The 23,025-nt window shown below is 42.1% G+C and overlaps 2 protein-coding genes across 6 annotated transcripts in view; one reads left to right on the top strand and one right to left on the bottom strand.

The window, feature by feature from the left end:
• Nucleotides 1-2,354: 2,354 nt before the first annotated feature.
• Nucleotides 2,355-16,356, bottom strand: tgfbr2 (transforming growth factor beta receptor 2). The gene is made up of 6 exons (XM_022244159.2): nucleotides 15,509-16,356; nucleotides 9,494-9,973; nucleotides 8,070-8,866; nucleotides 7,410-7,551; nucleotides 4,525-4,661; nucleotides 2,355-4,193 (listed from the first exon to the last, which is right to left on the bottom strand). The coding sequence occupies exons 1-6, from the start codon at nucleotides 15,591-15,593 to the stop codon at nucleotides 4,029-4,031; spliced, it is 1,806 nt and encodes a 601-aa protein (XP_022099851.2). The 5' UTR covers nucleotides 15,594-16,356; the 3' UTR covers nucleotides 2,355-4,028.
• Nucleotides 16,357-18,200: 1,844 nt separating this feature from the next.
• snx4 (sorting nexin 4) overlaps nucleotides 18,201-23,025 on the top strand; it is a 43,478-nt gene continuing 38,653 nt past the window's right edge. For 2 of the 5 annotated variants that reach the window (XM_087140500.1, XM_022244161.2), the window contains exons 1-2: nucleotides 18,201-18,370; nucleotides 22,713-22,760. In XM_087140500.1, the coding sequence (XP_086996626.1) occupies nucleotides 18,254-18,370; nucleotides 22,713-22,760 (165 nt within the window). In that variant the 5' untranslated portion in view covers nucleotides 18,201-18,253. The remainder of the gene's footprint in view (nucleotides 18,371-22,712; nucleotides 22,761-23,025) is intronic. The other 3 variants (XM_022244162.2, XM_022244163.2, XM_087140499.1) reach the window with 3 other exon arrangements.

The raw sequence follows: 23,025 nt of genomic DNA, 5'->3' as shown, positions 1-23,025 counted from the left end.
CAAAATTTGATCAGGTGTATACCGTCCGGCCCAAAACTGTTGCACACAAGTAATATTTGAACCACCTATTTGCATATTGAGGTAAATATGACGGAAAGGTCAGTTTTTGTATATACCGTATACAGAATGTGACTCGCCTTTGTGACGTTATTACACAAAGAAAAATGCTGCGAAATGGACGTGGTACTCATAATAACAAGTATCTGGTGGCAAAGTATTTTCTTAGCGGGCGTACATGTACATATGTACCCTTGGGAATGACGCCACTGGAGAAAAGTGCCTTGCTTGGGGACACAGACACTGGTTGATTTTAACCCATATGCGCACTGTTTAGTTGTCCGTAAACCACTAAGAAAAAGCTGCTTGTGCAGTGTTGGCTCGGATGGCCAACTTCAGATTTGTATAACTCATCGGCCCTGTCGTGTAATGGCACCATCAACTTGAGGTTTAGGTCATTATCTCAGTGACTCAGGATACATTCATATTTGCAGATCAAGTTTCCTTATCCGGTGCAAACATCTTGGTGCTGGGCAACGGGTTGAAGTGGGTGTTTTGTGTAATCAAATTAGAAATCTTGTTGGATACCAAAACGAGGTTTAATCAGCAGTTGCATGGCCGGGGTCAAAGGCCAAGTTAACCTGAGGCTGTTTTGTGACGTTCCTCTGGCAACATTAAAATCGGCAAAGTCTAACACGTACCGTACCTCATTCTCTCGTCAGTGGAATGTTTCCTTTTTCCTGGTAGCAACCGGCGGATATTATTCCCCACTTTTATCAGATCGTATTTAAGATAACGACAACAATCAATTTGTCAATTTTAGCTGACAATGATTGATGTACATTGACTGATTACAATAAGCCAGGAATGGACATGCAACCATATACTTCTTAGTCTTGGTTTCAAGACGTTAGTGCTTGATGGCGGACTGTGCGCAAGTGCCAGTAAGGAAAAACTAGTTGTGCAAGGGCGCTCTTCAACAGAAACAAAACAACTATCGGTCACCGACGTCTTGGGCCAAGACTATATACTTCCACACTTGAGTTTTGTTTTCGTCATGCAGAGAACATACCAACGCTTGCGTTAATTGGTATTTGCGTTCCTGTCCAATGTAACTTGTTAGTGGTGACGGGGTGAATGCGGAAAATTGCCTGACGTGTCATAGTAGCATCAATGCGATGACGCAGTGAATATAATGTGCACATTGGACGAAGAAAATTCGTACTCAACGCTATATCCATGCAACCCTGTAGAGCGCGAGCGGTTTTCATCGGCACACTGGACTTCTCATCAGTGATCATGCAGCTTAACATGACTTGTTTCAGTGTGGAGTCAACCCGTGCCCTGATAAGAGGTACAAAGGGGGCATCACGTGGTACTCAAACTGGAGTGGACTGGGGAGGGGGGTTCACAATACGGAATAACCTCCACAAGGTCCAGATCGACTAAAACGTACTGCTCTGCGGGTGTAAAGAATTGACCTAGTCGGTCGGGAAGAGGCAGCAGGATTCGATGCCGAAAATAAGAACATGGACGTGAATGTTGAAAAACTTGGCGACAGCACAAACGACATTAATTTCTACCATTTAATGTATAAGAGGAATGCTGACCCGATTTTTTTTGGGGGGGTGCGGAAAATTTGGAGGCATTTAAGCGAGTACAGTTGGCACAATGGTGTTTTCTTCCTCTTTTGTGACCACCTGGGTCGAACCCCCTCCCACTCTGAGACCAAGACAATGTAAAAAAAAATGAAAATAATTTTGAAATAGCCAAAGTGTACAAAGGTTAGTGCACCAATACCATTGTACACAATGTATGCCATGTAATGTTTCATCATGGTTTCCCTTGTCCGCAAAAACGAGACATTAAGGAAAAACCTACGACCTGACAGTCCCCCCCCCCGGAAAAATTCCTGGATCTGCACCTAGTTTTTCCCGTTGAGTTTATCTTGGAATTCTCCTCCCACGTTAAAAACTGAGCATTTCTTCATTGTCTTCCAACGGCCTTCCAGGTACAACAGTTCAATGGTAATTGTTAATGCTAACCTAAGTATTAAGTTTAGGTTATTTAATTACGGCGGAAAAGATTCTTGATGCATTTATGTTTTAAATGATGGAGGGGAGTTGCACTGTGTTCCATGCTCTTCGGTTATCCGATGGCGTCGGCGCTCTTCCGTTGCCCTTGATTCGTTGCTTTGCCCGTATGCTCGTCTAACTTCAGTTCTTCTTTGTAACGTGTTGTGACAGCTTTCCAGTTTTCCGAGCCACAGTTACAGAGCAAACATCACAGCCAACACTCCCATCAAGTTTTTCTGCACACCTTTCACCAATAAGATGTGAGTAAAACTCGAACTATGCTTTATTTTCACCCTTAATTGTTTTATTGCATATTCCACTTTTTTGTTTAGCCTGCCTTCCTACAGGATACTTTTCTAATGCGTGCAAGACAGACAGCTTTACTTACATGCGAAGTATGTACATGTAAACTGTTATAGCGATGACACTGGGTGCCATCAACATAATACAAAATAAAACTCGTATAAACATCTTCAAATCTGAAACAGCAAACCAACAAACCAAATATATATTTTAAATCTATCGATGGCAATGTATCAATCAGCATGCACAGAAATGTCAACCATATAAACAGGTGAGCCTTATAGCCAAAACATAAAGGTAAATCATATTTGGGTATATATAATACACGTAAAACCATAATTTAGCGAAAATTGTATCTGATTCGTGTAATTATTTTATATAAAAACTTTTTTCAGCTGCCTATAAAGCTACTTACAGAGGAATGATTTAAGCGTGAAGATTCTGACAGAAAATTAACGGTGAAGTTAGATACCAGTATTTCACATGACATTGACTGATCTGGTGGGAGCAATCGGTCAAGTGCAGTTAAATGCCTACAGTTTTAAGGTTTCTGGGATTTTCACAGTCATGTAACGTGACGTTTTTATGGACCTCACGGAAGACCACAAAGAGTCAAGGGATAAAAATGTCTATGAAACTTTGTTGTTTTGTTGTTGGTTGGTTTGTTTTGTTCCTGTGTGTTCGGCCGGGGGGGGTCGATAACCTATTAATGTGACAGCGTCAGATGAAAGGAGCAATGAACATTGTCCTGTTATGTCAGCATACAGGAATGTGAAATGGTTACGGAATGTGATACATACGTGCCTATGATAACATACCTCAAGATATCGAGATAATCGAGCAAGCACTGGCTGACCACAGCCAGTTCGGATTCGGTACGGCACTGAACATATCCATTGTAATTGGAGGCACACATTCACGGTTTGAGAGAGTAAAACGCCAACTACTACTTAAGATGTCCATGCGGTCTATCGAGGAATTGACGGCTGGAACCTTTGATACAAAAGATTAGAACTTTCTGGGATTACTCTGTCGAATAAGAACGTAAAAAGTATTGCTCTAGTCATGTCTGATATATTTACACATAAAATAAGGAATATTTACACTCAAAAATGCATAGAAAGCAAAAATGTGCATGATTCAAAGATCACCATTTATGGCACTTGTTTGCTCGTAGCCACTACCCGCGCGCCGTTGACGGTTAATCTCTTCAACAAAATACTGCAAACGAAACGCAAAGTATTGTAAGAATCTTTTGCCGTAATTCATTAAGTTAGGCTGCACATCCGAATCTGTTGTCTAGAGCTAGGCCTGGGTCTTAGCTCCATTGGAAGTACGCAACGACACGCTGACAATAGATGTAGCTTTAACTCTGGAAGCCCTCTCAGACAAGTCTTATGTCAATGGGATTGTTGAGCTCCAAGAAATTAGTTGTCACCACAGCTAGGGCGACGGATACTAGCAGAGGCACTTTGTATAACTGTATGATAATTGCACAAAAGGCTCAATAATTATCTAACATCTGCAGCTATCGTTACTTGAAGAACCGTTTTGATTGTTATGATTTTGACACAACCTTCCCAACTTAAATGACGCATGGGGTCGCAAACGTTAAATTTTCTCATGTTTCGACCCGAGTCACCGAGTGGTGGCTCAAACCACAGTAATAGTGTTAATATCATTGTGCCCCGGGTTCTGTTCGCCCTCAGTCCAGGTGATGATTTCCGTGAAACGGGCCTCCACGCAGTGCGCTGTGAGCCGAGCCTCTGGGTCGCTATCCCAGCAGTCCTCCATGGTAGCCGATACAAGCTGCATCCCCTTTAAGCCATCACACAAAAACAAACGCACATAAAATCAGATTTCCTGTCTCACCATCAATGACAACAAATCCCAGCTCATGACTTCATTTCATTTTTAAACTAATTTTTCCCGCCCAGTGCCTATTTGCCAAGACTTTCCAGTCCACACGCACACTGAATATTAATTTAAAGATTACTGCTTATCGCCATTGTACACAACCACACAGTTGCATTCTTTGTACAAATTAACCAGGTTTTAAAATGATGGTCCCTTATACAGTCAACGAACTGATATTTGTCATAGATTGGTTGATGGTGGTGTTGTTTGGGGTTACAGTGGATTTTCTTACCGTATTTTCACTCCACGAAGGTGGGATGGTGGGCCGTTCTCTCTGCAGTGCAACTACCGTCTTCATGTCCTCGATGTTCGCCCTACCGGCGACGCTGTCAAAAAATGGGAGCTGGTGCTCCGGTGCTGCTGACACCACTGCCAAAAAAAAAATAGTCACAGCATTCCCCTTCGAGTTTTTATTTGAGGGGGGGGATTCAAATGATTTTGTTAAATCTGCTTCGATACAAACAATTGTGTCTGGTGGACTAATACCGTCTCCCCTAATTGCACGATACACGTACAGTCTAGATATTGACCTCGGGAAGTTGCGAGACTAGACGAGAAATGAAGATTTCCGGTGCCTCCACGCAACGAGAACATGTACTCAATCAAAATTCTTGAGGTATGCTTTTATGTGAATGTCGTATTTCATAACTGTACAAAAGTAAATGGGGTCAAATTTGAAACTTATTGGGTATTTCTAGCTATTTTATCGTGTAAAACAAAAAGTTCTGTTAAAAATGCAAATGAACATACACAAAAACCACAACGACGCGCGCGTGTTCAGGCTAATGCATAATGAGTTAGTGAAAATCGGCAAAAAATCGGGCACCTGAAATATAGCCAATCGACCCTGTACATGCTGAACGGCCTTTACAGTGTATGTTCTTAAAAATCGAGTGCCATTCTGTATTCGCGACCATAAACTGTGATTGGCAGTAGTTTTCACCAAAATGGCACTTTGACGCTTAGCATATTAACCACCAGAGGCCTTTCTTTAGCTACGCTCCAGCCGCACATTTTGCCACCAACGGTTTGGTAAACCAGGGTGGCAATTGTGGGAATACAATAGTAGGCCTACATGCAATGAGAAGAATTTTAACATAGTGTGAGCTGTATAATTATGAAAACGCCACGCTGGCCAAAGACGTTGCCAGCATAGTTATCAAGAACCTGGTTCTGTTAATCTTTCAGAAGGTTAATTTCATTTCTAGATGGCGGCCTCACGGTGTGGCCCAGGTTTGCTGCAGAATCACCGAGAAGCTGTTTATGAAAATGATCCCTTTGCATACAGCAGATGTAAGCGCATTAATTATTTTGATGCAGAGAGAAGGAATGCACAAAACATCTACTCGCGCGTATCCCTGTTGAACAACAGCAGGGGTAAGTGCTCTGAAAGTGAACCAGTGAGAACAACATGACAAAATGAGACCGTACATCGCAATTATTTTGCTACGGCTAAAAATTACGTATGTGCCAGTAGAGACCGCAAGCTAGGGTCTTCGTGCATTTCCTGTATAAACACAAGATATTTCCAGCCTCTTAACAAAAGAATTTGGACGCAGCCTGCAAGATTAATTGTCAGTTTTCATTTTTCTGATGGGAACAACAGCGCCCCCTGTTGTCCACGAGGCCAAGACAATAGCAATCGGTGAAAGTGGTGGCCAATAGTCTGGCAATCCACTTATAGGAACACACACCCAGACACCCCAAATCAGTTGGACAGGAAGAGCGCTTGTCAACCTGAATCAGTTCGACTAGCAACACGCACATGGACATGCACCGGACGCGGCCGTCCGAATGATTGCGTGATGTTGTGCCGATCCGAACAGGTTTTGATTTCCACATTCTCAACTTCCTCTAACGGATCTCTCCTTCTGTAGGTCAGGGACAGGAACCGGGAGGTTAGCTTAAATACACACAAATAATCCGAAGCCTGTGGTCATAAATGTACCGCTTATATGGATTTTGATTGACGCACAGTGTGGAAACAATTTGAAATGTTTCACAGCATAAGCCTGATCTGCCATCGGCGTTTGCACCAGACGCAACTATAATTCAAACTGCCCACTTCGACAAAATTGGTCTGCGACTCAGGCATACTTGAACGGCCAATTAAGGCGTATTTGGACGATATCTCGTAAACATATTTCTAGACGGTACTCATCGCTGCCGGCGACAATTTCCCTCCCTAAAACCATGGTAAAAGTGCCAGTATAAATTCTAGGTCGCAAATCTTTACAGCCCAAATGCGCTTTTTCATACACGCGTTTTCAGTGTCCCTTGTGTCTGTTTTCATAAGTTGCACAAAACGTTCATTGAAGTAAAGTACAGGAGTGAAACGCGGCAAACAAATTATCAAATGCGGGTGCGGACAAAAACACACACGTACAGAAAAGCTAATATTGTAATATTGTGACCGCGTGTAGCGTTAATACATGTAGGACTGTCGACAATTAGCTGAATGACACAAAGTTATTTCCAGAGTCAAGCCTTCTTCTCAGGTCAAATTTTACATCAAAAAGTCCTTGTCAGCATAGATTGCAAGGGTAAGTTACTTTGAATCTGTTGGAATAACAAGTCTTTAGGGCTGAGTTAATTCGAATAACTCACTTTTCGAATATTCGACCTTCAATTCGATCGAATATTCGGTCTTACCGACTGGCAGATTCTTGATTATTATAACCATATACAAAATCAGTTGTAACAACGCACACAAATATTGTACATTGTAATCACAATAATAGCTTCTCACGTCTAGGAGTATCCTCAGCCACGATTTAGCAAGATTTAAGAGACAAACAATACTTCTTGCCCTGTTCAAGATTTCTATTCCTTTTGTATTTCTGTTACATTTTAAATAAAAAATTTACTTTTTGAGTCGTTGAAAGATTTCTGTCGCTTTTCATTTAAATCTGCTGGAAACAAGCCTCCATAGTGCAATTTTTATCATTAAAAACAAAAGAAAATTCCCCATTCCTTTTAATGAATTTTGCATTCGAATATTCAGATTCGGAAAATAATACTCGTTTGGATATTTGGGTATTTGGCACAGCCTTACAAAACTTGGCTTTTATCATGACCTAATACCAGGTTCGGGAGTGTTATACAATTCCTGCTTACCGTCGCCAATGTGGCATCGTTTTGCTATCTCCCAAACGATGAGACTGAGAGAGTACACGTCCATCTGTTTAAAGGACTCGATGTCGTGAAGGTTGACTTTGCTCTCCAAGGCTTCAGGGGCCATGTAGCGGGGGGTTCCCGCCTGGGGGATGAAGGAAGAATGATTGAAACGAATGGTCCAATAGATTTGCTCACATTCTGTATAGACATGCAGTGGTAAATCTTTCCGAACCTCCGTCCTGTTGTTCAGCAAATCATAAAGAGTTAAAAAATATCCCGATGAATTAGGTTTGCTGGATTTCAGGGGATTAACTCGAATCTGTTTCCCTGTATGGTTGTTAAAGAAAACACAGGATGAATCAGAACTCTTGGCATTCAAAGTGGATTCCGCTTGGCAATAGATTTATCTGTAAGCGCATGCGTCATTGCCGACCGTAGGGGGTCTCAGTACTTTGGACGATTGAGACAAGCTAGTACTAAGTTTTGAGTTCCAACACCAACGGCACAGTTTATTGAGAAACCCAACGCCTACCATTGGTCAAGGTAAAGTTTCCTTGTAGGCCTATAAAGGTACAAAGTGTCTTTTGGTAGGATAGAGTTAATGAGCTCCTCTTGATTTGCCCTGCATAACTTTTCACATCTGCCTGCTGTTCCACCTACCTGACCGCTATTTGCCAATTGGTCAATAGACAGCGTCGGGTCTAGTTGTATAGACAATCCGAAGTCTGCTATGGCGCACGTCCCGTCATCTTTCACCAGCACGTTGGAGCTCTTCAGGTCCCGGTGAGCCACGGGGACCTTGTGGAGGCCATGCGGCCCGTATACCTCGGCGTGAAGATGTGCGACCCCGCGGGCCGTCGTGCCCGCCAGCCGGCACAATTCCTGCCAGCCAACAGTGTGATGCTTCAGGTACTGGTACAGTGAGCCCTTAGAGTAGTACCTGGTGACCAACCAGAACTGGCGTTGGGAGTCATAGCTGCCCTGCCGAACTTCGGCCGCGATGAACTCCACCACGTTGTCGTGCTTGAGCATGACCGTCTCGTCAGTGAACATCTCCTTCTCCACGCTCCAGGAGGCTGAGTCGATCTCGTGGAAGATCTTGACAGCCACGACCGTCTCGTCGGCGGGGCCGTCGCCCTCCTTCAGGTCCGCCTTCCAGACCGCGCCGAAGCGTCCTCTCCCAATCACCGTGCTCAGAGAGATGGGCAGATAATTGCCGCGCAGGTGCACAGGACTCTCAGGCGGTGTGTCTTGGCCTATGACCTTGACATCACTATCCTCAGTCGTCAGGTCCAGGCTGGTGCTCTCTGTGTTACTTGTGGGAGGGTGCGGCTTGCGGTCCTGCTTCAGTTTTTGGCAGTATCGGTAGATGTAGAACCCACTGACCCCAAGCACAGCGACTATCACTACTGGAAGGCTTGACGCCAACACGATGGTCAGGGTTTTCATCCCTCCGTCTGCATAATATGTAAACGAAACACCAACCAAACAGACACCCGTATGGAAACACAAAATGAGATCTAAGATTAAACAAATTATGCATTTCACGCTAAATACAACTGTTTATCTATAACATCTGACTGACATAAATTACGAGCGCCTTTTGGCTTACAGGCGAAAATCAACAAGAGGCGCCCTTGTATGTGAAAAGGTCTGCATCCCGTCAAGTTGAATTTTAAATGCCTAAAACGGAAATTTGCGCGCATTTTTGCAGCTGGCTTGCGAGCAAGCGGGTGAGTAGAAACATATTAATGGTTTGTAAGGGGTTGAGTTTGCATGTGCATGCAAACCAAGTTGATGCGATGGGTATATGGATTATAACTCATGAATCCCTGATAATCTAAACATGTTAATTGGATTGAGTACTGGTGTTAATGAAGACGATGTATCATGTTAGTACGGAGGTTTGGAATCTGGTCCAGATGCACTTTAAGGCGCGGCATTAACGGCGCTTTACTGAAGCATGAGTACCCAACGTTCTACATAATCCCGAGTCACCACGCTTTGAAAAGTGTTTTTCACTGTGATTGTAGTGATGAATTTATTTATTTCTATCGTCCTCGTGGGGTCTATAGCGTACTGACCTGAGTCTTCATCATTTGACACATTGTCATCCTTTGGTGTTGTCACAGGATTTGGGCCTTCTTTGGATGGTGTCCCTTGCTCAGTGGTTGGTGGATGCGGCGTCGGTTTCGGCACTTCCGCCCCGGGAAGGTAGATGGCGTCGTTGCAGTAGTCGTGCGTGCACGTGCAGGTGTATATAAACCAGTACGAATCGTCGGTGGAGTAATCGGTGTCCGGCGCACCACAGTAATGAGGGGTGACGTCACTCTCACTCAGCGGTTGGTTCTCGAAGCATGTTACGGAGGCAAACTCCTGAACGTCGCTTCCGGCAGTGTACGTGGCCATCAGGCAATACGAATTGCTGCTTTGGCAAGCAACCTTCTCGTCGCACCGGCTTCGGCAGACCAGGCGATCCATGTCGCAGTCCAAGACGGTCTCATTGCAGCTGAAGCAGTAACTGGCTGCGTTGGTGGAAACGTCGAACCAAGCACAGACAATCACTACAAATAAAACAGAGCAAAAGTAACATAATTAAGATTTTGTCCGACACATGGGTGCATTCGAAACCCTGTCGTGTTCATCCAACGCGAGCCTAGTGTATCAAGTCTCAGGATCAAACACGCAAACGTTGTTCCCGATCATGATTTTCACTTTCTACTTAATGGCCGTTTCGTGATATACTGCAGACAAATGCGACAGCGAAGCGTATTTGACATCGCGAAAGATATACAGCGAAATTATCTCCATTTAAAATCTTTGGCGAACTCGGAGCGTGAATATCACATCTTGCGTCGTGTTCACTTTCTCGCCAAATATTATGAGCCACCTTTGACGAGAGTAGATGAAGAACGTCGACAACAAAGATGGCACACTAATTAGGCATGCACATACCGCAACTTTTATCTGCTTAGTATTAAAAGCACTCAGGTGTTTGTGCAAGAATCGTAATCATAAAAAATTAGACCGGGGGCTTACTATGGCAGAGAGGGTAGCTTATAATCTTATTATCACCCTTCCTTTTACTTTGGCAATCTGTGAGGCCAGTGAGGAATGTTTTCTCACAACTTTCAGTAAGCAAAATCTTGGTCAAAATTTGAACAGAACCCCCCAAAACGACCAGTGTCTTCGCGTAATGACCTCACAGTAGCAGTGCCCTCGTTTGTCGGAAAAAGCAAGGAAAGAAGTTTGGAAAAAGGTGTGCTTTCCTATAAGAATTACCAAAGAGATGCCGGATAGAAAGTTGCGCAGAAGGATTCTCGGGAAAATTTACTTTATGGGAATTCTAAACCAACGACAAGATTGCAATTCCTAACAACCACCGATGTGGTTAGGATGCATGTTAGGATGCAAGCCATCAGAGGGGAACTGTGACCTAAATAGATAGGATTTTTACCTCGGCTAATAAAACAGGATCAGGAAGCCAGTGTACAGTGTGGTTTCCATAAGACTTACTTGGTTTCATCTCTGATCACAGATAACAAAAATAGCCCATATACTTCCTTTTTATTCCGTAAGCGTTTTTACCCAGGCCTATAGTAAAAGGATAACCCTCTGTACTTGATGTTCGTCGACAAAAGTATCCCCTGTATCTCAGTAGTTTGTCCTCAGTATCTCAAACAGTTGATCCAATTATCCATGATATACACACCAAAGGAGCGTGAGCTCAAAACTAGTCTCATGCATATTCAAAGTGATAGGTACTCTCAAATCAGTGTTGCCTGTTCTGCGTTATTAGCTAGTTATGAACATTCAACGTTACTCCCAAAGACAAGGATGTGCCATCAAGCACGCACATCCTGTTTGTCACAAACGGTCTGTCTGCACGTGCACTTGCTGCCGAGAAACCGAGTCGCTGATAGTCTCTGCACATTTTGCGCAATTAACTTAATGCGCATGCGCAAAACGCATCATGAGATGGACTTGGTGCGTCAAATTTGATGCAGAAATTTAAGCTTTTTACCGTATACCCGTTTATTCCTCTCTTCTGAAACAGATTTGGTTCTAATTTTGTCTCCTTTGTTTATAAAAGACGCCACACAATTAAGGGAGTAGATAAAGTTCAAACCTAATTCGGCGAAATTGAGAAAAATTGAGAAATTGAGAAAAATTAATCATCCGATCGCTCGGCACAGTAATGACATGTTCCTGATATCGATGCAGAGGATCTAATCATGTTAGTGAATCCTCCATTTGAGAATCATGAGAAACCGTAAAAATGACAAGCCTGGCACGGATTCCAAAGGTAACCAGGCGTAATGCTTCCTTATACCCACTACGTTTAGAAGCTTCCAGTAACACTATCATTGTCGATGTTTGAAGATCTTACACAAATCCCAATTTGGACTGAACCTTTGTTCAGGGGGAGTCACCCATGAAGACTCGACGACATCTGTGGCATGATAGAACCCAATGCTTTCAAAAGTTGAAAGTTGCTCCCGTTAGCAAAGTTGGCGACGACAAATCTCAAGAAGCTCTCGGCTGGCGGAAAAATATAGTTAGTGTAATTATGCCAGGAAACTCAAGATAGCTTACAGATCCTACTGGGCACGATTCAAAATACATAAACACCTTTATGGAGGCCAAGGGGTATCCAGGGTGTTTCAGCAGGGCTGACCTGTGAGATTTTGTTAACCTCTTTCTGGGTAGTGTAGATTCTGTAAGTCTGCAGTATGGTGCTTTTCGTAGGCCTATATAGTGTCTGACAACAGTTGAGACTACTTCTCAACAATATTCATTCGTTACCACATGTAGTGCGTCATGGATGCGAAACCCACGGAAGTATAATCTTTGCGTAAAGCTGTTCAACCCCCGAACAATCAAACTAAGTCTTAAACTAACCTGTTGGCACTAATTTTTAACATCCATTTTACGATGCGCAAAAAGGACTGATGTATGAGGCGCCTATGCGCCTCTAGATGGAACTGAATTTCGCTGCAGTTCACGAACGTCTAGGAAATGCACGCGCTATGTTCGCATCGCTATCAACAAAATAAATACTCCCAACCAACACGACCATTCAGTCGGTATTACTTCTGCTCGAGGCGGATAGTCTCTGAATGGCATCTCACAAATAAAGTTCAATGTTGAACCCTTCAATGGCTATCCAAATCTCCATATTATTCCAGACATCCAATGCTTCTTCAATATCAAGGGAGGGGTGTTCCTTTGGTAGTTACTAATATGACCTGTTTCCAGTTCCACAATTCTTAACAAGTACAGGGAGAAACCGAGAGGTCGAGCGGGTCACGGCCTCCCGTCTGGGTCCCGCCGCTTCCTGTGCGTCTCAGGCTGCTCGACAGAGCTGCTCTCTGTCCAAAGCTCAGACATCCTTAGCCCACGCGAACTGAAGGCAAATGCAGGAAGCGATTCCGTCATTGACTCCTTACTATTCATGTGACAACTGCCATTTTTTCCAAAGGAGTTTTATATCTCTTAAATATCAGCCTGAAGTTTTATTGTTTGATCAAGGCTTGTGTCAATCAGGGTGAAGATAAATATTTATTGGCTTCCCCATCAGGCAAGGAGCCATCAGGACTGAGAGGGCAGATTTTTAGTCTAAATCAAGGCCGTCACAACTTTTAAGACGTCACATATATAGGCCTATTCCCCTCTAAATCTAGATTCTATCTCCCCACCAATGCACTCAAATAGTGGCAAAAGAACTTGCCCTTACTGCACGTAAGGTCATTCCCCGAGCTTTGGGGGGTTGCATACACGAGCCTTGAATGATTTAGGCCTACTAATATTCATGTGGGGTTTCCGAAGTGTGGCGACGCTGATTGTGTCTGGAGCGCCGGCCAGACTTTACTTAAGCTTCACCTTTCACTTCCCGATGAATAAGTTTCTCTTGTACCCCCACATGTAAAGAGTCGAGTTAGATACTGATAGCCCCACCCACCCCGGCACTGAACCGTATCTGACAGTAGAAGCCCAGGTTGCCCCGACTTGACTGTACCCCTTCTGTCTGGTTACGCTGGAGAACTATCAGACAGGAGCTAAGCCGAGTCTAACATGGCGGCCTGTGCTTCAAACGTGGACCGTCATGACTTGCAATAATTTTTCAGGTTCCTGCCATTGCAGAGAAGTCCAGTATCTATGATAAAACTGTCTGTGCACATAAAGCATATTTAAAACACTTAAAAACCATAAAAGTCAGCAATGTGTATGTCCATTTTGGCCTGGGTGACAAACAAAACTAAAGCAATGTGTTTTCATTTATTACTTCTAAGAAACAATGCTAAGTTGTTAAACAGACATAGTTCAAGTATTTTGCACGAAAATTACAAACTTCTACCCTTCCAAGTTTTTTTCCCAGTCTTTGAACCTCCGAATTTACAGCTTGTCTCTATTCTGTCTTTTCTGTTTAGCATCGCAAGTTCGTAACCTTCTCTGTATGGGCTCAAGGTACGTATCGGCCCTCTTTCCCGAAGCTATTTTCCTCACCAGTTCGCCTGATTTCACTTCTTGAAGGACATGCGACTCAGAACAATGAACAAGGGTTCATTGCTAAAACAAGGGAATGTCATCTCGGTCATATAGATGACCTGTACACGTGGTGGTACGAACTTTGATTAAGGCAGGAACAGGGTCTGCAGAATATGAAGTGGCACAGGATTCATATTATACGTCTGGACAAACCGTCTGAAATTTTTACACATAAAAATCACAGGAAATATATAAACCAAGAATAACACTGCACTTGCAAGTTGCTACCCTATAGCTAGCTCAAACCGTGTACCAAATTTCCAGCTAACATCATACAGAGCTGAAAGCTCGTTCTGTGGTTGTACCATTGCAAAAGGAGCTGGAGTCGCTGTTCGAGCGGCGCTCAACGAAGGAGATCCACCCATTGAGTGGATTACAAGGTCTTGAATAAATTTCATAACAATGAAATATTACGATTAACACAAGCAATAGAAGGCCTACACCATGTACATGTCTATAAAGAGTTAAGACCCTGTGCCAGTTCGTCATATTGTAAGGGGCTTCGTACATGATATCACTAGACTTGTAAAAAGTCCTTCAACTTGAACAAAATCTTGTATAAATAATAATGTGCATCATGAACAAAATCCATAACTTGACGAAACCTTGACGGCGAAAAACTGAGAGCATTTATCGTGATGAGGCTAATACAGATCCTTGTAGTACATTTAAATACGGCTTGTCCTTGAGGTCAGTTAAAAATGCGCTTATCACGCGGTACGGGATACAAGTTTCTACTTTTAATTCTTTGAAGTGCTAAATATTACAGTACCACGTTCAAATCCAAGCCATTAAATCCTTTCAAATCATATGACAATTTTTGCACTTCCTGATGTACTTCAGAAAATATTTAGTTGGCACGGTACCCTTTTTACTATACGCACTTAGTTATTTTGTGACGATATCACTTTTGATAGATGTCATTTGTGATACGTTAGCGTTTGCTACAGCACAAATCTGAACCTTGTTTATATAATCTGAGAAAAAATAGCACCCTACATTTCTATTGATTTATTTCCTCGCATAAGTTCCGGATCGATGATGACCCAGGGAAAAAATGTCAATAAGCACTGAAGCATTCAAGTAAAGTAAAACTGCCGCCAAAAATTTAACCTCGTTGTGGCTTTTGGTTTCCATTAAATGGTGTATGGTCTTTTTAAATTCTGGTCGTAAGTGGAAGGAGGACTTCAGAACTGAAAGCTAAAGTTGATTCATTCTTATAATAACACTTTTAGTTCGTTACATTATTCCTGTTTGTTTGCAATTCCCATTCAAAAAGTTCCTTCTTAAAAATGAAGTATAAAATCTTTTGTACTGCGAGTGATATTTTCACAGTCCGTCTACAACCAATGAATAAATTATGAATTCAATGCTTTATTACTACAGTGGAAAAAGTGTTTTTAAAAAATATATGCAGTTTGCCAAATATTTTTACTGCGGATTTTCAAAATCAAGGTTCCGTTTTTAGTCTTTTTCCATATAAATGATCCGGTACACGTCGACCTGATGTACTACAACCAAATGACTGTATGGCAACAATTTGAACTTACCAAATGCAGCGAAGATCGGGAAAACACGGCCACGTGGTTGTGGCGTGCATGCCCTCGACAATGACACCGGGTACGTAAAACCCATTGTCTTTTACCAATTGGAATGGTCTCCTGTCCGACTTGGCGATTGAAACAATTATTACTTTTGCTAGTAGACAGTGGCTTTGACCGAATGGGACCTCAGCAGGTCAAAATGTATATCTAATGATGAATGAAAACTGTTCGGAAGTTTGATTGAGTTGCAGGTACACATTGACGGGCGAAACCAATTCATCTATATTCTTCAAACCTGCGTTCACAACACGACTTGCAAGTTGAATTCAACTCTCCATCCTCTGTAGGGTCTGAACAATTTCAGCGGCAAAAGCTCCAGCCGTGACAACTCGAAAATGGAGTTCGCAACACAGCGGGACGCTGTGAGAACAGCTAGCTTGAAGTTGACAATCCACTGTTATTGTAATGTCGTACACAGAGTTCAAGTTTGTGTGCCGTTGAATGATCATTCGTCACGGACAAAATATTCCAAGAAATAATGCGGGGTTTTCCACCGACTTAGAACCGGCATGAGGGTCACAAACTACCATTCAGCCCATTGTGAACGAACATAAAATACACTTGTACACTCCTAGCGGTGTAAAGGTGAAGGTGTAATTATCATAACCTTTCTGGTTCCTGAACTCTTCAGATCTTCAAGTAACGAACGAAATGGCCCTTCCCGTACATCTAGGATCTACTGTCTTCACCGCTACGTCTGCCACAGCCTATGCTACATGTATCTAGTCCCCGTGGTATATCACAGCTGATTCACCGCCAGACAATTTTTCTCTTGACTAAATAAGTTTTGTCAAACTCTACCGCAAAATTGTAAGCTGCGTTTCGTCCGTGGGAGGCAGTGATTTATTGGGGTTGTTCCATTTAGAGCCAGCGTGTATGACAATAAGTAGTTTCATCTGGACAGCATTAAATAAACACTATTTTGACAAATATGTAGGGTATGTACTGTTGTATCTCTAACAAAATACCACAAGTCTATTGCAAATCGTTTGGAAAATTTTTTAATCAAAAGTTATGCCTTTTCCTATTATTTCTAACCCCCTGTTTTGCTAGTGGACTATTCGGTCAGATTGATTCGCCTCGGCATCCTCAGCTAGGCGACTGACATCATTTCCTCTAAAAGAGTTTGCATGGCTGTTTCATAGCCTTTCGTTTTTACTGTGCTGGAAATATTATTCACATATAACATAAAGTCACGGTGGAACTGCTCAGCTCAGATTAATGCTTCACTGCCTTGAACATCATACGTATTACAGCTCAGGATTTCTCTGGAGTGGGGTGGTAGTGGTACCCACTATATTGGTAGTAATCTTTAAAAAAGTGACCCGGCCGATACAGCCAAGGGCGGATCAAAAACCGAATTTCCGGAGGAAGAGTTCACTTTTTCCGAGGGTGGGAACCTCAAATTGAGGGATTTTTTTCACTATAGTTAGGGCCAACCTTTCATTGCCTTTCCAAGGGGTTCGTTTAAGCTTCACACTTTTCAAGCTGTAGGAAGGAAGGGAAATTCAAAAATTCCCCCAAATCGGCTTTCTTTCACAATATTTCCGAACAAATCAAAACAGATTCCCACCCCTCTTTAAAGGGGAAGGGTGTGGCCCTGTCCCCCCAGTCGATCCGCCTGACTGGCAATGTATATAGCTGTCAGTCAATTGCCCTCCTGGGAAGAAGCTATCTGTAGCCTACTTTATGAAGTTGTGACTTCTGAAGTTCCTATAATTGTCAGGATGATATGTGCAACGATGATTTGATTCAGATGAATGTGAAATGATAAACTCGTTAATTGAATCCCAGATTTAATTTGGGTTTTTAACGTGAAATAAAAGAGAACGAAAAACGAACGCCAAGGCACTCTCGGTCTCAGTTTGCTTTTGTGACCCCCACCCCCTTCCCTTACACCCTAATTCAGCTTGTTTTGTGTCATTTCACATGGATTAAGAATTAGACACTGCATGTTTTTAAATACACGAGACAGATGGGATATCGAGAAATTCATTCCAAACCATATTTCATACTGTTATATAATATCAGAGCTTCAGTGAATGAACTGTACTCAAGTAAGAGATCTGAGAGTGCGGTGCATCAATACTCTACCCATGTGCATGTGCATGTACATGTACCTGTACCTCCACACAACCTTAAGTTTTACACAGCTATACTTGTGGGGTATATTATTCTCGTGTACAAAATTCCCACACAACACGCAAAAATTTTCAAATCACTCCCATTTGAACCAGGTTCACTTTCCTACTTTGGAAATTCATGGAGAATGGGAAATTCGACTAAACTTCCGTTATTTAAAATACTTCATTCTTCGACAGAGGAATGGCACTTGAAAATTCCTCCGTTTTGAGTAAATTTGAAATATTTATTTCGTGAAATCCTTGTGGGGTACCGTCTCAGTACCCCACAAGTACCCTATACTTCCCATTGTTCCGGTACCCCACAAGCCCCTCTATACACGCGCATATTAACACACACATGTATAAATGTACTGTACATGTACCTCGTACTGTACATGTACATGTATGTATCGTACATGTACATGTACTGTACCTTGTACCATGGAGAAATTTCTCCATGCTTGTACTATATGTACCTCGCGGCAACGACGCGTCGTCGCGCTGTTCCCTAAACCCTGCTGATTCTGCCACAGGTTGCCGACTACCAGCAGCCATGGAATGAATCAACATGGCGGACGCTAGAGGAGATGTGTCTGCCCCCAACTACGATTCTGATCTTCTTTCCAGTCAACAGGATGCATCGGGTCAAACCTCAATAGGGAATTTAGCGAAAATTGCTGCACAGGTATTTTCTTGTTGTATCTTGAATAGTTTAAAGACTTCGTGACAGCGAATAATACCATTAATCGGACACTTAGCCTGGCCTAAAATTCTAATTCAGTAACTGACCCAATCGTCATCAGCAGATCAGTGCGTATCTAAATGTAGGCCTAGGCCTACCTCAATGATCAGTGTGACACCAGACCAACGTTGAAATGATTCAGGCCGGTTCATTTCTGGAGCAAAAGCGAACACAAACGCGAACTGGAAAGAGTTCCACTCACCCCACGAATAGTGGGCGGTTTCAAAAAGGCCTAGGTCAACTCATGTAAAATTAGACTGGCCCCCAGTCTTGGGCTAGCAGTGACCTAGCCATCAGAAAACAAAAGCATTTCCAGAAAAGATCAATTTAGGACTAGGAGGGAAAAAACCAAGTCATTTACTCAGAAAACAATTAGAATTTTTTAGACCAATCTCAACTGTGTGTGCACATGGACATCGTGCCAAGTGGCGTCCATAGGCTATGTGGAACTCTTTCCGAACTTATTTCTAGGCCTACTTGAGCAAAATTTTGCTGCAATTCTTTCATGACGTCAAATTGGCTTCGCTTTCCCATTTGCCTGTAAGGTTGTTGTATGACCCAGTCTTTAGGCATGCATGAAAAAGGTCATGCTTTAGACACACTAACTTGACTAAACATATCGCTACATGTATATATTATGACTGTATGATCGTATAGTCATCAGGCCCCTATAAATTTTGATTTTGTGGTCATCGCAAGACACAAACTCAATTCACATGTTTGAGAAGCAGTGTGTGTACATTGTATTAACGAGCTACCACAGCACCTGACCTCCTGGCACCCAAAACATCAGATACAGTAGATTGGCAATGCAATACTTATTACTATACAGTGCTGTAACTTTAGAATTTGGTAGTCATGTTTGGCTTCATCACATTATCCAAAACAGATGGCACAGCCCATAACAGTTAAGTTTAAGAATCAGGCCTCGTATGGGGAAGAATTCCATATACGAAGTTCACTGTAATATCGCGTAATTACTACAAAAGTATCCTTACTATGATCGCTGAATGAAGACGATTCCAATAGGCATTGAAGAGCTGAACATCATAGGACAGAAATATGGAGTTTTGGGCACACTTTTGGAGCTACACATGGACCAGGTTTACATCGACAGGCGGCCATCTTTGCTTCTGAAGAACATGGCGAATGCGCACGACGTGTGCGCATGAACCGAATCATATCCGGAAAGAACCATTATGTAATAGGGGTTGGGCTGCCACAAGCATTGAGGTAATTTTATGCATGAATCCGCAACACGAGGAGTGCAGAGGGCCGTCATCTGTCTGGATGGATCTACACAGTTCACGAAATGCTGCGCAATGTGCCCTACTGTACATGTACATGTACAATTTTTACTTGGGGGAAAATAGTGCGTGTTTTGCGACAATTTTAAAGTTGGACAATTTCTTTAGAAGGAAAAAAGGGGCCCAATTTCTTTTACAGACAGTTTGTAAGTTGGACAATTTGTTTAGAAGGAAAAAAAGGGACAAATTTCTTTTAGAGAGTGCTTGTCAGTTGGAGGAGTTTTTTTCTATATTTATACAGAGGGAAGGGGAAAAGGGAGCTGAAACCTGTCTTTAGATTATTGTGTGGCTATCTGCGCTCTAAAATGTGAGGGGAGGCTTGTACAGGAGAAGAACATCCTTAAGGATTTGATTGAAGTGGTCTACTCCTGCATGTCGGCAGCGCCACATGTATTCGGCCAGGTAGAACCCAAACTGGTCGCTTCCACTGTGTGGATAGTCACCTCTCTCACCAATTGCGCGTAAGACTCCAATTCTCGCTCATAGTGCATGTATTGCTAATGGATGAAGCAAGACTCCACCTAGCCTGAGTTCTTATACAGCATTGGAACGAAATTCCTTCTTTCGTACGGCCGACTGCATTTCTACTTGTTCTTTCTCTTTTGGTTTACATAATACGACAGAGATAACTCACGTCATACTGTCAATTGTGCTCAGACATGTACCTTACCTAGTTGATTTCCTTTGGCACAACCTACTTACAGTGTATATTAACAACGGATAGCCACATTTATTTATATTCAAATATTCTAATTTATACAAATATTCGTGAATAATTACATATTCAGTTTCATAAATATTTAATTTTTTTAAATATTCATCTTGACCTCATCGTGACCTCTCCTTAATTCAACCGTAACTTTATATGGAACATATCGAGTTCCTCCGGCAACAAGCGCTCGTGTGGCGTGGTCAGTTAGACTGCTGTATTTCTATACCTAACAGTTCTCTTCATTGCAGGTTCGCTTCCCCTTTACGACACAATTTGGATTAAATGTATTAAATGTGTATACTAACTGTAATAATCCTTGTACTAATGACAGGAAAACTGTGGAGAAATAAAAGGACGGGATAGTGAAGGAAAAGGAAACGGTAGAGGATATAGTAGGGGAAAAAAAGAACGGCAAAAGGACTCACTTTTTTGCCGTTTTATTGCGTGGGGCCCCTTCTTTTTAAACCTGTCCCCCTAAGTTACTGAACCCCCTTTCACATCTCTATCCCCCAAAAATAAATGTCGCCCCTTTTTAAATCTGTCCTGGAGCAAAAATTTCTCCTAAAAAGTGAACTTCGTATATGGAATTCTTTCCCTAGTATGTGAGTGCAATTAGGAACTGATGTATGTACATGTACCGGTACATGGGTAATCCCAGAAATTAGGGGTCCAAAGTGTGACGTTTTTGTGTCCCTGTTACATCTGACCTTTGTTATCTAACATCAGAACATGGAAATATCACCGGAATTGATTTCAAACTATTACTTTTTGTTTGGTAGGTAATTTGCATTAATTTGTCACTCTTGGAAATTAGAAAATGTGTTCTGATCGTACAAAATCATATGTTAGATGTGACAGGGACATGAAAAAAATAGACCCCTAATTTCTGGACTTGTCCACATGCACTTGAATATTTCTTCACGATTTGTACAGTGTAGCTCCAGACTAGCATCAATTGATGTGACCTTGAATAGTGAAGTCAAGCAGTAGCCAGTAGTACATGTACTTGAGCCTTGAGGAATATATTGGAAAGCAAGAGTAACCAGTGCTTTAAGGATGCATTTGCACATGTAAATATACAGTCAGAGGTCACGGTCCATTATTGCAATAGCTGGTACTGTGCTGTGACGTCACCTTGCTTTCAAGTTTTCTTGTGGAGTTCGTTCCACATTGGTACATTCAAGATACATGTATCTGTGGACAACTTGCTTAATACACAGGGTAGCATTTCACAATGAAACCACCCCTCTCCCCCTCACCAAATCCATTGAACTGCCTCCTTACCAACTGATATTGAAAAATTTCCAATCAAACTTCTTGCTTAATGTCACTTACTCACTGACAATTTCCTTTTCACATGTCAGCTTACATGTGTGTCACACATACAGGTACATGTATATGTACTGTACCATGGCATCAAGGAAAAAAGGACCAGTCTAAAGTTCTGAATTTGTGATTCTGAAAAAGCAAAAAAAGGGTAAAGAAAAATGTTCTTGTTGATGATGTGACCTTAGTACTGACCCATATAGAGCTGTATTACATTAGAGTGCTCGCTCATTGTACAAAGTGAAGTCTGCCGGGCGCATCCATGTGGGCAACACACCTACATGTACATGTATGGAAACTCCAAATTTTGTATGGCGTTTGTATATGTAAAGTTGTTGTATGTACATGTATCTGTATTTCAAAAATGATGTGCCAGGGAAGTAGATGTTGCCTAAAACCTAAATGTTCATGTACAATCAGTAATGTACCGCCCTGCCTCATATAAAAATTTGCTGAGGCGTTTTAAAAAAGTATGTCGTACAAATGAAAAATACACTTACATGTATGTTATATGGGCACGTGTGTATTGGAATTGAACATAGTATTTTAGAGAATGTCATTCAGAATTCATTCCATTTTACGTTTCATTACATTCCACAAACATTGCTTCTTCACTACTCAGGGAATGACGAGTAAGCGCTCTAATAATTTGATTATGTACATGAAGCTTTATGGTCATTAAAAATCACAGACTGGCAGTCATGGCAAGTAATGCTTGTTGAAAACAGTATTGTAGGTTATGCAAAGGAACTGAATCTGCTGTAGGGCTACTCAGTACTAACTGGTCTTGGTTAAAAAAGTTGCTGTGCGTGGTTGTTTCCATGAACATGTTGAAGTAGTATGCTGTCTGAACAAAGCAGTTCTTTGTTTCTCGTATGCTCTGTAAACATGCATAATAATTCTGCCTATTTGTTTGACATTTTTTTGTTGCTTACTCCAGAACAGGAAACCCAAACTCCCTCACTGGACGTCCTTAATTGATTGTCAGGTATATTCTTTTCATTGGAATTGAATTGCGAAAACAGCAAACCTCCCTGCTTGAAATTGGGCTCCATGCAGTATGCAATGCATGCAGAAGCTGATGGCAAGGGCACTGCATGGCTTGCTCACAAGGGCTAAAGGGGGGGCTCTTACCTGACAGTAGAGTTCCTGCAGTCTGGAGGAAATACAATGTAATCCTAAAACGTCTTGGAATTTGTAGGTCAACAAAGTTATAGAGTTTTATGAGCACCTACATGTACTTCCATTAAATT

The sequence above is a fragment of the Acanthaster planci genome, linkage group LG08 (assembly GCF_054643075.1).
Source record: "Acanthaster planci isolate LZ-2023a linkage group LG08, COTS_SCS, whole genome shotgun sequence".
NCBI classification, from domain to species: domain Eukaryota; kingdom Metazoa; phylum Echinodermata; class Asteroidea; order Valvatida; family Acanthasteridae; genus Acanthaster; species Acanthaster planci.
Note: the sequence above shows the minus strand (reverse complement) of the source record. Positions and strands in the feature narration are given on the sequence as shown.

Excerpts from the sequence above, each read along its gene's own strand:
- tgfbr2 (XM_022244159.2), bottom strand. The coding sequence starts at position 15,593 with ATGGGTTTTACGTACCCGGTGTCATTGTCGAGGGCATGCACGCCACAA. Across the intron at positions 8,867-9,493 it reads GTCAAATGATGAAGACTCAG|ACGGAGGGATGAAAACCCTG; the intron begins GTCAGTACGCTA and ends CATATTATGCAG. Across the intron at positions 4,662-7,409 it reads ACGATGCCACATTGGCGACG|TGGTGTCAGCAGCACCGGAG; the intron begins GTAAGCAGGAAT and ends TTTTTTTGGCAG.